The sequence below is a fragment of the Oryza sativa genome, chromosome 12 (genome assembly GCF_034140825.1).
Source record: "Oryza sativa Japonica Group chromosome 12, ASM3414082v1".
Lineage (NCBI taxonomy): Eukaryota > Viridiplantae > Streptophyta > Magnoliopsida > Poales > Poaceae > Oryza > Oryza sativa.
This window is the reverse complement of record NC_089046.1, coordinates 5,649,504-5,665,000: the sequence shown is the minus strand read 5'-3', so window position 1 is coordinate 5,665,000 and position 15,497 is coordinate 5,649,504. Positions and strand designations below refer to the sequence as shown.

The window sequence follows — 15,497 nt, the reverse complement described above, 5'->3', positions numbered from 1 at the left end:
TAACTGACATAATTTTTTATTTTTCCTGATCAGAAAAATACATGAAAAAGAAAGGAGGTAGAAAAATTTTTGGATTTATGGTTAAAGAAGAAAAAGAAGAAAACTGGGGTTCTGTTGAATTTCAAGTATTCAGTTTCACCAATAAGATACGGAGACTTGCTTCACATTTGGAATTACACAAAAAAGATTTTTCATCGGAAAGAGGTCTCCGAAGACTTTTGGGAAAACGTCAACGTTTGCTGGCTTATTTGGCAAAGAAAAATAGAGTACGTTATAAGAAATTAATCAGTCAGTTGGATATTAGGGAGCGGTAATTTCATCGTTCGAATTTTTTTTCTTATTTTATTAGTAGTCTTATAGTAGTCTTAGATTTTGCATTTTGATGAGCCTCGTTTTGAGGAATTCATGGAATAATCCATTTTCATGGAATAATGAATTAAGGAAGAAAGGATATGAGTCTACCGCTTACAAGAAAAGATCTCATGATAGTCAATATGGGCCCTCAGCACCCATCAATGCATGGTGTTCTTCGACTGATCGTTACTCTCGATGGTGAAGATGTTATTGATTGTGAACCCATATTAGGCTATTTACACAGAGGAATGGAAAAAATCGCGGAAAACCGAACTATTATACAATACTTACCTTATGTAACACGTTGGGATTATTTAGCTACTATGTTTACAGAAGCAATAACGGTAAATGCACCAGAATTCTTGGAGAATATTCAAATACCCCAAAGAGCCAGCTATATTAGGGTAATTATGTTAGAATTGAGCCGTATAGCTTCTCACTTGTTATGGCTTGGACCTTTTATGGCAGATCTCGGTGCGCAGACTCCTTTTTTTTATATTTTTAGAGAGAGAGAATTAATATATGATCTATTTGAAGCTGCTACAGGTATGCGAATGATGCATAATTACTTTCGCATCGGAGGAGTTGCTGCCGATCTGCCTTATGGATGGATCGATAAATGTTTAGATTTCTGTGATTATTTTTTACGAGGAGTTATTGAATATCAACAACTTATTACACAGAATCCCATTTTTTTGGAACGAGTTGAGGGAGTTGGTTTTATTAGCGGAGAAGAAGCTGTAAATTGGGGCTTATCGGGCCCCATGTTACGAGCTTCTGGAATACAATGGGATCTTCGTAAAGTTGATCTTTACGAGTCTTACAATCAATTCGATTGGAAAGTCCAATGGCAAAAAGAAGGGGATTCATTAGCACGCTATTTAGTACGAATCGGTGAAATGAGGGAATCCATCAAAATTATTCAACAGGCTGTAGAAAAAATTCCTGGGGGCCCTTATGAGAATTTAGAAGTCCGACGCTTTAAGAAAGCAAAGAATTCCGAATGGAATGATTTTGAATATCGATTTCTTGGTAAAAAACCTTCACCCAATTTTGAATTGTCAAAACAAGAGCTTTATGCAAGAGTGGAAGCCCCAAAAGGTGAATTAGGAATTTATCTGGTAGGAGATGATAGTCTTTTCCCCTGGAGATGGAAAATTCGTCCACCCGGTTTTATTAATTTGCAAATTCTTCCTCAGCTAGTCAAAAAAATGAAATTGGCTGATATCATGACGATATTAGGTAGTATAGATATCATTATGGGAGAAGTTGATCGTTGAAATGATAATAGACAGGGTACAGGTAGAAGCTATCAATTCTTTTTCGAACTTGGAATTATTAAAAGAAGTCTATGGACTGATATGGATTCTACCCATTTTGACCCTCTTACTGGGAATCACAATAGAAGTACTCGTAATTGTGTGGTTAGAAAGAGAAATATCCGCATCGATACAACAACGTATTGGTCCTGAATATGCTGGCCCCCTGGGACTGCTTCAAGCTATAGCAGATGGAACTAAGCTACTTTTTAAAGAGGATATCTTGCCATCCCGAGGGGATATTCCCTTATTTAGCATTGGACCGTCTATAGCAGTCATATCAATTTTATTAAGTTTTTTAGTTATTCCTTTGGGATATCGCTTTGTTTTAGCGGATCTTAGTATTGGTGTTTTTTTATGGATTGCCATTTCAAGTATTGCTCCTATTGGTCTTCTTATGGCAGGATATAGCTCAAATAATAAATATTCTTTTTCAGGTGGTCTACGAGCTGCCGCTCAATCTATTAGTTATGAAATCCCATTAACTTTTTGTGTACTAGCAATATCTCTACGTGCGATTCGTTAAAATAGGATCTTTTTCCTCTGAAATTCATTGAATATTTATCCTCCTTTTCTTATTCTATATTCAGGTTAGTAAGTTAAACTAGATAGCTATATGAGTGAAACAAAACTGCTTATTAATTTGTAGTAAAAAGAAAAAATCTCATTTCCTATGTACAAGAAAAAATGGAAGTAAACATAAGCGGTGTAAATTCTTTACCCCAAGGTTGAGATTTTTTGATTAGTCATCATATCTTGAAGCGGGCAATAATAAGGGATTCCCGATACAGAAAGTTGTAATCATAAGGGAATCCATCAAAAGTTAGTGAGGGATTAGAAACACTAAAGTACATAAAGGATTAGTAATGAGGGAATCTAAAGCATTAGATATTTTTCCTCATAAAAGGAATCATAATAAGGACTTGAAATTGGTGGAAATGAGCAAGTAGTACTTTCTTCGGATTCCGATCCAGAGTATGTTCCCATTCACTTGTTAAGGAAATGGCTATCAAGAACGAATTAACCCTTTATTCCTTTTTTCTTTTTAAATACCCCTCGGGGAAAGAAGAATAGGACAAAAGATATGGAATGCAATACAAAAAAAAAGATCTTTATTTATTCTTTCCGTCGTTTATCCATATTCATACAGAATTCTTCATGAACTAATACCCAACTCTTTTCGTTTATTAATTGTTATAACGAGTGTTTTATTCCAAGATTAAGTTATTGCTGAACAAAGAAAAAGTACCATTATATTATAAAGGATGAGATGAATTCCGAAGCGTTTTTTATTATTCTAGCAGACAGAATTCCTTTGGTCTAATTTAGGACGTTGAAATCGATTTTATCTTAGATAATTCTAACTACGCCCAAGAAGATAATAACGAAATGAAACAGTACTTTCCTTTTTTCTGATCATAGAGGAGCCGTATGAAACTAAGGTTTCATGTACGGTTTTGGAATAGCGGTGGGAACTGTGATGTTATCGTCGACTATGATTATCCAACAGTTCAAGTACAGTTGATATAGTTGAAGCACAGTCAAAATATGGTTTTTTTGGATGGAATCTTTGGCGTCAGCCTATAGGTTTTCTGGTTTTTCTAATTTCTTCTTTGGCGGAATGTGAAAGATTACCCTTTGATTTACCAGAAGCGGAGGAAGAATTAGTAGCAGGTTATCAAACCGAATATTCTGGTATCAAATATGGTTTATTTTATCTTGTTTCTTACCTAAATTTATTAGTTTCCTCTTTATTTGTAACAGTTCTCTACTTAGGCGGGTGGAATTTGTCTATTCCCTATATATCCTTTTTTGGATTTTTCCAAATGAATAAAATGGTTGGAATTTTAGAAATGACAATGAGTATCTTTATTACATTAACTAAAGCTTATTTATTTCTCTTCATTTCTATCACAATAAGATGGACTTTACCCAGGATGAGAATGGATCAGTTATTAAATCTTGGATGGAAATTTCTTTTACCTATTTCCCTGGGCAATCTCTTATTAACAACTTCTTCCCAACTTGTTTCACTATAAAATAAGATAATACAATAACAGTAAGAATATTTTCAACACAAAAGTCCTCTCAAACAAGAGAAAGAAACATACCTTTTTCATAGATATTTCGAATATGTTCCCTATGGTAACTGGGTTCATGAGTTATGGTCAACAAACAATACGCGCAGCAAGGTACATTGGTCAAAGTTTCATAATTACCTTATCCCACACAAATCGTTTACCTATAACGATTCACTACCCCTATGAAAAATCAATTACATCGGAGCGTTTCCGGGGGCGAATCCACTTTGAATTTGATAAATGTATTGCTTGTGAAGTATGTGTTCGCGTATGCCCTATAGATCTACCTCTTGTGGATTGGAGATTTGAAAAGGATATTAAAAGGAAACAATTGCTTAATTATAGTATTGATTTCGGAGTTTGTATATTTTGTGGTAATTGTGTTGAGTACTGTCCGACAAACTGTTTATCAATGACTGAAGAATATGAACTTTCTACTTATGATCGTCATGAATTGAATTACAATCAAATTGCTTTGAGTCGGTTACCAATCTCCATAATGGGAGATTACACAATTCAAACAATTAGGAATTCAACTCAAAGTAAAATAGACGAAGAAAAATCTTGGAATTCAAGAACGATTACTGATTACTAGAATTTTTTTGTTAGAATCCAAAAGTTCTTTACTAACTAGAAAGAAAAACGAATACCTACTGCTTATTGCAAATTATTCCTGATTTTAAACCAGAGTAGATTTTCGTGATGTGATTTCTAACTATAGAAAGAACTTATATACAATATACAAAAAAATTTCCTAATCCCTTTTTTCTTCCTTGAATCTTTTAGTTTTAGTCAGTTCATGAAAAAATTTATACTATTAATTTCTTCTTATCCATAATGGATTTACCTGGGCCAATACATGAAATTCTTGTGCTATTTGGGGGATTTGTTCTTCTACTAGGGGGTCTAGGGGTGGTATTACTTACCAACCCAACTTTTTCTGCTTTTTCGCTAGGATTAGTTCTTGTTTGTATATCCTTATTCTATATTTTATTGAATTCCTACTTTGTAGCTGTGGCACAACTTCTTATTTATGTGGGAGCTATAAATGTCTTGATCATATTTGCCGTAATGTTCGTAAATGGCTCAGAATGGTCTAAAGATAAGAATTTTTGGACTATTGGAGATGGGTTCACTTCACTCGTTTGTATAACTATTCCTTTTTCACTAATGACTACTATCCCAGATACGTCATGGTATGGAATTCTTTGGACTACAAGATCAAACCAAATAGTAGAACAGGGTCTCATAAATAACGTTCAACAAATTGGGATTCATTTAGCAACCGATTTTTATCTTCCATTTGAACTCATTTCCATAATTCTTCTAGTTTCTTTAATAGGTGCAATTACTATGGCTCGGCAATAAGAAATACTTAGAATGAGTCAAAATTATAAGAATTTCAAATCTAAAATAAATCACTAAAGAACCACAATTTTGATTTAGTAAAACTCATCTACTGCCAACAAATACCTTCTTTTCTCTTTTGTTGTGTAATTGTTCTATTCTAATTAATTCAATCGGTTCAATTCTTGTCCCCATATTGAAATGAATCGAGATTGATAAGGAGTTAGTTAATGATGTTTGAGCATGTACTTTTTTTGAGTGTCTATTTATTTTCGATTGGTATCTATGGATTGATCACAAGCCGAAACATGGTTAGAGCTCTAATATGCCTTGAACTTATACTGAATTCAATTAATCTAAATCTCGTAACATTTTCTGATCTATTTGATAGCCGCCAATTAAAAGGAGACATTTTCGCAATTTTTGTTATAGCCCTTGCGGCTGCTGAAGCAGCTATTGGATTATCCATTCTTTCTTCCATCCATCGTAATAGGAAATCAACTCGTATCAATCAATCTAATTTTTTGAATAATTAGACATAGAATCTTCTAAACAAAGGGACACATATAATAATAATATGAAATAGTAACATGAATACTATTTATTATTTGAGAATATCTATTTTTTGAGTAGGTTATTCCATAGTATTCTTTTTTACTTAGTTGAATTTTTGCAATTCATTGATATTGCAATTTGAATATTGCAATAATTTATATTGAAAAGACGATAGCCAATTTATTGGCTAATTCGAATTCGTATATACAATTCGTATAATTATGATTGTTGAAGCCCAAAATTAAAGTCTCTTGGCTCTTTTCATGCTTTCTCACAAACGGATTAAGAAATATATTGCATTATTTGTTGAAGTTTGGATAAACCATTGCTTCGTCTGGTGTCTACAATACATTTGATTGATATAGTACTAATTTCATTTTGACCAGATCGAAAATTTTTATGTTGAAAAGGAAAATTTATAGACCCAATGTCACATTCCGTAAAAATTTATGATACATGTATAGGATGCACTCAATGTGTACGAGCTTGTCCAACAGATGTATTAGAAATGATACCTTGGGATGGATGTAAAGCCAAGCAAATTGCTTCCGCGCCAAGAACCGAAGATTGTGTGGGTTGTAAGAGATGCGAATCCGCCTGCCCAACAGATTTTTTAAGTGTCCGCGTTTATTTAGGACCTGAGACAACCCGCAGCATGGCTCTATCTTATTGATACGTTACAAAAAATTCCACTTGAATCGTCTGATTCCTCTTTACCGAAGAAGCCTGTGCTCAAAATAATCGAGCACGGGCTTTTCTGGTCAAAACGTATCTTGTCTTTATCACTTTATCATGAGTTCTTTTCCTTGGTTAACAATACTTGTTGTTTTGCCGATATTTGCGGGTTCATTAATTTTCTTTTTACCTCATAGGGGAAACAAAATCGTTAGGTGGTATACTATGTCTATTTGTTTATTAGAATTCCTTCTAATGACTTATGCATTCTGTTATCATTTCCAATTGGAGGATCCCTTAATCCAATTAAAAGAGGATTCTAAATGGATAGATGTCTTCAATTTCCACTGGAGATTGGGAATCGATGGACTTTCATTAGGATCTATTTTATTGACAGGATTTATGACTACTTTAGCTACTTTAGCAGCTTGGCCGGTTACCCGGAATTCCCGATTATTCTATTTCCTGATGCTAGCAATGTATAGCGGTCAAATAGGATTATTTTCTTCGCGAGACCTTTTACTTTTTTTTATCATGTGGGAGTTAGAATTAATTCCTGTTTACTTACTTTTATCCATGTGGGGGGGGGAAGAGGCGTCTCTATTCAGCTACAAAGTTTATTTTGTATACTGCAGGTGGTTCCATTTTTTTCTTAATCGGAGTTCTAGGTATGGGCTTATACGGTTCCAACGAACCAAGATTAGATTTGGAAAGATTAATTAATCAATCATACCCTGCAACATTGGAAATACTATTTTATTTTGGCTTCCTTATTGCTTATGCTGTCAAATTGCCGATTATACCCCTACATACGTGGTTACCAGATACCCATGGGGAAGCGCATTACAGTACATGTATGCTTTTAGCGGGAATCCTATTAAAGATGGGAGCATACGGATTGATTCGGATCAATATGGAATTGTTACCTCATGCTCATTATCTATTTTCCCCTTGGTTAGTAATAATAGGAGCGATGCAAATAATCTATGCAGCTTCAACTTCTCTTGGCCAACGCAATTTCAAAAAAAGAATAGCCTACTCCTCCGTCTCTCACATGGGTTTCATTATTATAGGAATTGGTTCCATAACCAACATTGGACTCAATGGAGCTATTTTACAAATATTATCCCATGGATTTATTGGGGCTACACTTTTTTTCTTAGCGGGAACGGCTTGTGATAGAATGCGCCTTGTTTATCTCGAAGAACTGGGAGGGGTTTCTATCCCAATGCCAAAAATTTTTACCATGTTTAGTAGCTTTTCAATGGCTTCTCTTGCCTTACCAGGAATGAGTGGTTTTGTTGCGGAATTAGTAGTATTTTTTGGACTAATTACTAGTCCAAAATTTCTGTTAATGCCAAAAATGCTAATTACTTTTGTAATGGCAATTGGAATGATATTAACTCCTATTTATTTATTATCTATGTTACGACAGATGTTCTATGGATACAAGCTATTTCATGTTCCAAACGAAAATTTTGAGGATTCCGGCCCGCGAGAACTCTTTCTTTTAATCTGTATCTTTTTACCAGTAATAGGAATCGGTATTTATCCAGATTTTGTTCTCTCGCTATCCGTTGACAGGGTAGAGGCTCTGTTATCCAATTATTATCCTAAATAGGATTTTTTTTCTTCTACTAGTCCGCTCTATATTCCATAGTGGAAATACTCAAAAATTCAGAAAAAAGTAAAAGAGTCTAATTAGATCTATCTCGAATTTTTGAGAACCCTTTGAGAAGGCGTTCAAGGGGTTCTCAAATCAAACACAAAAATGGAAGTTTTTTCCATTTCATTAAGGTTTTATGTTATGTAATCATTTAGATGGGTAATGTAAATGAACCATAACTATGTAAACCTATTCCTAATAGATTGATACCAAAATAACAGATCCAAATTATAAGAAATCCTATGGAAGCTACAAATGCTGACTTCGTACCCTTCCAATTTGGATTTGTTCTACTATGTAAATAAATTGCAAATATGGTCCAAGTAATAAATGCCCAAGTTTCTTTAGGATCCCAATTCCAGTAGGATCCCCACGCCTCATTAGCCCATACTGCTCCACAAAGAATACCTATGGTTAAAAGGGTAAACCCTAGACTAATGACACGATAACTCCAAGAATCCAAACGCTCAATTAATTGATATTTGTAATAATTTGGAAATAAAGGAAAAAAGGTGCTTTTTAAAGCACTTCTTTTTGCATAGAAATATTCAATCTCATTAAAGAAAAATGTTTTGCTTAAAACATTTTTCTTCTTTTTCGAAAAGAAATCTAAATTCTTTCGAAATCTAATCATTAGAAGAGCGGCGGATAATAAGGATCCGCACAAAAGAGTCGCATAGCTTAGTAACATCATACTGACATGCATCATTAACCACTGAGATTGTAGAGCAGGTACTAGTATTGTGGATTGATGCATTTCAGTTAAAAGACCCGACGTGGCAAAGCCTTGCGTTAAAATAGTACTCGGCGTAGTTATTGTGCTTAAATCATTTTTAGAGTTCTGTATCTTAGGAATCATATGAAGAATATACAGAGCCCATGAAAGGAAGATCAATGACTCATATAAATTACTTAATGGAAAATGTCCCGAAGAAGCCCAACGAGAAACTAAGAATCCTGTTATACAGAAAAAAGTGGCTATCATTCCTTTTTCTGACGAATCACGCAATCCCCCAAGTTCACGAACTAATAAGGTTATTAAATGAATCGTAATCACAATTGAAATTGTTGAGAAAGAAATATGAGTTAGTATATGTTCTAAAGTTGCAAATAGCATAAGGAGAAGGTCCCATTACAAAATTGGAAATTTCGAATTGAATCCATTTTATTTTATAATCTATTGTATTCTTTTTCGAGACTGCCGCCACTCGGACTCGAACCGAGATGCTTGAGCACTGCTTCCTAAGAGCAGCGTGTCTACCAATTTCACCATGGCGGCTAAGTTGAAATAACAGGTTTATTAAAAGAATATTAAGTTATTTTCTCGCGAATCGTCGAGATTGGAAGATTCCATAGAATTTAGGACATTAGAATCTTCATTAAAATAGACTTCGTTTGGTAGTATCGTTGCGAATTTTTTAACAAAAAAATTCTTGCTTTGCCCAATAGAAACTTTGAAAGAGTTGGAACAATTTTTTCTCAGTTGCAATATAGAACTAATTTTTTTGTTAATTTAGGATAAGATAGGTAGAAGTTGTAAGTCTTATTGCAGGAATACTCTACTTTTCATAATAGAATCCCCTTTTTTTATTTATTATACGGATTCTATTACGAAAAGTTCATTGATAGGAAAAGAATATTTAGGTCACAGTATACCAAAAACCCTTTTTTTATATATCAGAGAGGTTTGTTCTAAGAATATTGTACCGAGGAATTCGACACATAAAAGTAAACTCATTAATTAATCCTAATTATTCCTAATTATTCATATTAAATAATTGGAATTTTTGGGGGATAGGTCAATTCATATTATCCCAAAACCCTATTATTTGTTTGTTGCCGAGAAAAACCCTTTGGTTTTGGATGCTCGCTGACGCCAGAAAATGATCTTGATTTTGCTAAAGAATAAGATTGTACTATGGAAAAATAAGTCTTTTTCTTCCAAAGATTTTTACGAATACGCTTTTTTGACATCGAAGTACGTTTTTTTGGAACTGCCATTCAAAAAGGAAATTACTTTTTTCTAGTTGTATGTGAAAGACATCTATTGCCGCAAATCAATCCATCTTTCTTCTTTTTCTTAGTATTTATACTTAGATACTAAAAGATATTGAAATTCTGAATTCTTTTTTACTTCATTTTGTCTAATGCGGATAAGACAAGAGTTTTTTAACATATTATATATTTTTTTTAGACTTTGTTTTAATAATATAGAATATATACAAAGGTTTTCTATTTAAATCAATTTATATTTCAAGTATACTCTCCATATACAGATATAAGGTATGGGGGCCTATCCCCCATATAAGACGGGAGGATAAAAGGAAGGGAAAATTCAATCAAATAGTTAATTAAAGTATTCCAGAATTGAATTCCAATCAATTTGAGTTACGAAACAAGGGAGCTGCTTCATTTTAATACAAAAAAATATTAAAGTAAAATGATTCAATCTTTTTTTTGTATTTTAATAAAAGTCCTTCTTTAGGTAATAACTAGGTAACGAAGTTATTTCATTAACTTTTTGACTTTAACCAACAAAACCTATTCTTATTTTTTGATTGTTTCAATGAGAAAATTTTTGAAAAATTAAGAATTCTAGTATTTTTTTATTCCTTCAGAAATAGATAAGAATTAGTTTGGTGAATCGGAAACTTTTTTCAATTTTATAGAAAAATTGAAGTAAAATTTTCAAGTAAAAATTGCAATTTCTTTTCTTATGGAACATACATATCAATATGCATGGGTAATCCCTCTTCTCCCACTTCCAGTTATTATGTCAATGGGGTTTGGACTTTTTCTTGTTCCAACAGCAACAAAAAATCTTCGTCGCATATGGGCTTTTCCTAGTGTTTTACTTTTAAGTATAGCTATGGTATTCTCAGTTCACCTGTCTATTCAACAAATAAATGGAAGTTCTATCTATCAATATCTATGGTCTTGGACCGTCAATAATGATTTTTCCTTAGAATTTGGATACTTAATCGACCCGCTTACTTCTATTATGTTAATACTAATTACTACTGTAGGAATCCTGGTTCTTATTTATAGTGATGATTATATGTCTCACGATGAGGGATATTTGAGATTTTTTGTTTATATAAGTTTTTTCAATACTTCCATGTTGGGATTGGTTACTAGTTCCAATTTGATACAAATTTATTTTTTTTGGGAGCTTGTGGGAATGTGTTCCTATTTATTGATAGGCTTTTGGTTTACACGGCCAATTGCAGCGAGTGCTTGTCAAAAAGCTTTTGTAACTAATCGTGTAGGGGATTTTGGTCTGTTATTAGGAATTCTAGGTTTTTTTTGGATAACAGGTAGTTTAGAGTTTCGGGATTTGTTTAAAATAGCTAATAACTGGATTCCTAATAATGAGATTAACTCCTTGCTTACTATTTTGTGTGCTTTTTTATTATTCCTTGGTGCGGTTGCGAAATCGGCACAATTCCCTCTTCACGTATGGTTACCCGATGCTATGGAAGGACCCACCCCCATTTCAGCTCTTATACACGCAGCAACTATGGTTGCTGCGGGGATTTTTCTTATAGCTCGACTTCTTCCTCTTTTCATATCCCTACCTTTGATAATGAGTTTCATTTCTTTAATAGGTACACTAACACTTTTCTTAGGAGCCACTTTAGCTCTTGCTCAGAGAGATATTAAAAGAAGCTTAGCCTATTCTACAATGTCTCAATTGGGTTATATGATGTTAGCTCTAGGTATAGGTTCTTATCAAGCTGCTTTATTCCATTTGATCACTCATGCTTATTCGAAAGCTTTATTATTCTTGGGATCCGGATCTGTTATTCATTCAATGGAACCTCTTGTTGGATATTCACCAGATAAAAGTCAGAATATGGTTCTTATGGGTGGTTTAAGAAAATACATTCCAATTACAAGAACTTGTTTTTTATGGGGTACCCTTTCTCTTTGTGGTATTCCACCTCTTGCTTGCTTCTGGTCCAAAGATGAAATCCTTAGTAATAGTTGGTTATATTCACCCTTTTTTGGAATAATAGCTTCTTTTACTGCAGGATTAACTGCGTTTTATATGTTTCGGATATATTTACTTACTTTTGATGGGTATTTGCGTGTTCATTTTCAAAATTACAGTAGTACTAAAGAGGATTCGTTGTATTCAATATCGTTATGGGGAAAAAGGATATCTAAAGGAGTCAATAGAGATTTCGTTTTATCAACAGCGAAGAGTGGAGTTTCTTTTTTTTCACAAAATCTATCCAAAATTCATGTTAATACAGGAAATAGGATAGGGTCCTTTAGTACTTCATTGGGGACTAAAAACACTTTTGTCTATCCTCATGAACCGGGAAATACTATGCTATTTCCTCTTCTTATATTACTGCTTTGTACTTTGTTTATTGGATCTATAGGAATCCATTTTGATAATGAAATAGGGGAATTAACCATATTATCAAAGTGGCTAACTCCCTCAATCAACTTTTTCCAAGAAAGTTCTAATTCTTCCATAAATTCATATGAATTTATCACTAATGCAATTTCTTCTGTAAGTCTAGCTATTTTTGGTCTATTCATAGCATATATGTTTTATGGATCTGCTTACTCTTTTTTTCAGAATTTGGATTTAATAAATTCCTTTGTAAAAGGGGGTCCGAAAAAGTATTTTTTCCATCAACTAAAAAAAAAGATATATAGTTGGTCATATAATCGCGGTTATATAGATATTTTCTATACTAGGACCTTTACCTTGGGTATAAGAGGATTAACCGAACTAACGCAGTTTTTCGACAAGGGTGTCATTGATGGAATTACCAATGGAGTAGGTCTTGCTAGTTTTTGTATAGGAGAAGAAATTAAATATGTAGGGGGAGGTCGAATTTCGTCTTATTTATTCTTTTTTTTATGTTATGTATCTGTGTTCTTATTCTTTTTTCTTTCTTAAGGAATTCCCCTATCTCCTGCCTAAGTAGCTTTCCTATTTGCCGATTTTTTCCATTCCTCTGTGTAAATAGCCTAATATGGGTTCACAATCAATAACATCTTCACCATCGAGAGTAACGATCAGTCGAAGAACACCATGCATTGATGGGTGCTGAGGGCCCATATTGACTATCATGAGATCTTTTCTTGTAAGCGGTAGACTCATATCCTTTCTTCCTTAATTCATTATTCCATGAAAATGGATTATTCCATGAATTCCTCAAAACGAGGCTCATCAAAATGCAAAATCTAAGACTACTATAAGACTACTAATAAAATAAGAAAAAAAATTCGAACGATGAAATTACCGCTCCCTAATATCCAACTGACTGATTAATTTCTTATAACGTACTCTATTTTTCTTTGCCAAATAAGCCAGCAAACGTTGACGTTTTCCCAAAAGTCTTCGGAGACCTCTTTCCGATGAAAAATCTTTTTTGTGTAATTCCAAATGTGAAGCAAGTCTCCGTATCTTATTGGTGAAACTGAATACTTGAAATTCAACAGAACCCCAGTTTTCTTCTTTTTCTTCTTTAACCATAAATCCAAAAATTTTTCTACCTCCTTTCTTTTTCATGTATTTTTCTGATCAGGAAAAATAAAAAATTATGTCAGTTATTTTGAAGTTATTCTAATCTCGTACACACAAAAATTTGCAATTATTCATCTACTACTGGAATTTGGATTTATTTTATCGATGCAAATTGGATTTGGATAGAAGGGTACATTCTTTTATTTTAGATAGAAGAAAAGTTTCTTCTATCTAAAATAAAAGAATTTTGCTGATTTATTTATTGCTATATCCAATTTATGGAATTGATACACCGTTTAATTGATATCATTTAGCAAAATGAAACATAGCATATGCATCCATCTTTCGGCTCGAGAATTTCACGGGATAGAGATATGGTATAAGAAATAGGCTATTAAGTAACTCTAAATGAATTGTGGATACATCTGTATCCTTAACATACTGAAACAACTGCCATTATTCGTATCAAACCAATAGCGATTCATACAAGTTAAATCTTCTAATCAATGGTGGGCCAATAATGAATTTTTTTGCATATGTATTAAGACGCTTGGCCTGATTTCGAAATTGTCCAGAGTTTTTTATGTAGTTTTCATTGCAAAATGATGGATCTCCTTCCGTAACTTTCCAATTACGAGTACGAGAATTGAAAGACATGAAAATTCTCAATTCTCTACGGCGTCTAGGAGATAGATAGAATATTTTCAGGAACAAGAAAACCAGAAGAATCTTTCTCTCTATTCACTACCATTCCGCGTCTTCGACTTCTATTAGTTTCTTTTCTTCTTTAATGCAATAGCTATAGTTTGATATAGAATCCATTTCTCAAAGTAATGGAAACCTTTCTCTTATAGGAAATGGTTCGAAAATCGCTATTCCACCTTTTAGGTATCGTGAAAAGTGATACCTGTGAAGATCGTGCATTTCAGTCACATTCAGATCCGTTTTTTGAGTCCATGATATAACCAAATTGGATGGATCTTCCACCCGTTTAGCTAAGAAAGAATAGATGCAGAGGTGGATAATAGATCGATATGAAGATCATGAGCTGCCCCATAATGAAACCACCAGGAGTCGCGAATATCTCCTTCTTCCCTAATCCAAGATTGGAGAAAGAAGATCTAAGAGGGACCCATGGAGAATGTGGTCAGAAACCCATAATAGAGTCCGACCGCAACGACCGAATTAATTATCCTCATCGAGAAACTTAGACTACTAAGTAGAAAAGATTTGAAAATCATGGCATGGGTCTCCTTTTTTTCTTTCTTTAGAGTTTTCTATATGCACAATTTCTCGATGTTTCGATGAGAATTTCTTGACTTTCCATATATAGAAAGAGATAGACTATAAATGACATCTCTTATGTCAATAAGACCAAAGGGATGGATATTAAATGATAGGAAGTGCTAGGAAGTGAAATAGAATGAAATAGAGCCACTCTGGGCTTACCTATGAAATGAGGCATGGAACGGAGCCACTACGAAGAAATTCCGGGAGTTACGAAAGAAGCTTCGGACTCATATTGTTCATGGGTTGAGAGCGGGAGTTGAACTCTAGGAGGTCGAATCCCCCTTGTTCCTCAGTAGCTCAGTGGTAGAGCGGTCGGCTGTTAACTGACTGGTCGTAGGTTCGAATCCTACTTGGGGAGATTTGATTCATTCTTTAATGTAAGAATAAAGAATTGAATTAAAGGGCTTGCTTTGACCCTTAGGAGTAGGTAACCCGTTCGCTATCCTTGTTTCTATTGCATTTTATCTCATCGTATCACATTCTGTTCTACGATTCCACTTCGACAAAAGGAAAGAGCATACCCAAGTTCAATAGCTTTACGTCCGCTATCCCGATCATGGTTTTCCTACCCTCAGGGGGAAAGTAAAGGCCCTTCCCCTTTGGAAGGCTGTGGGCGAGGAGGGATTCGAACCCCCGACACCGTGGTTCGTAGTACTTTTTCTGTAAATACTGCGTATTTGATTCCATTATCATATGATAATACTATATTTGTATTTATT

The 15,497-nt window shown here is 33.9% G+C and overlaps 1 protein-coding gene and 2 non-coding genes across 3 annotated transcripts in view; 2 read left to right on the top strand and 1 right to left on the bottom strand.

Moving 5' to 3' along the window:
- LOC136354675 (NAD(P)H-quinone oxidoreductase chain 4, chloroplastic) overlaps window positions 1-10,072 on the top strand; it is a 13,634-nt gene extending 3,562 nt beyond the window's left edge. Inside the window, exon 1 of the mRNA XM_066306189.1 lies at window positions 1-10,072. This exon is cut by the window's left edge and continues 3,562 nt beyond it. Within this exon, the coding sequence (XP_066162286.1) occupies window positions 6,449-7,054 (606 nt within the window). The 5' untranslated portion in view covers window positions 1-6,448 and the 3' untranslated portion in view covers window positions 7,055-10,072.
- Window positions 9,197-9,276, bottom strand: TRNAL-UAG (transfer RNA leucine (anticodon UAG)). Its single transcript has one exon. It is a non-coding gene; the product is annotated as a tRNA-Leu (tRNA).
- A 4,992-nt stretch (window positions 10,073-15,064) lies between the features above and the next one.
- TRNAN-GUU (transfer RNA asparagine (anticodon GUU)) lies at window positions 15,065-15,136 on the top strand. The gene has a single exon. It is a non-coding gene; the product is annotated as a tRNA-Asn (tRNA).
- The last annotated feature ends 361 nt before the right edge of the window (window positions 15,137-15,497 follow it).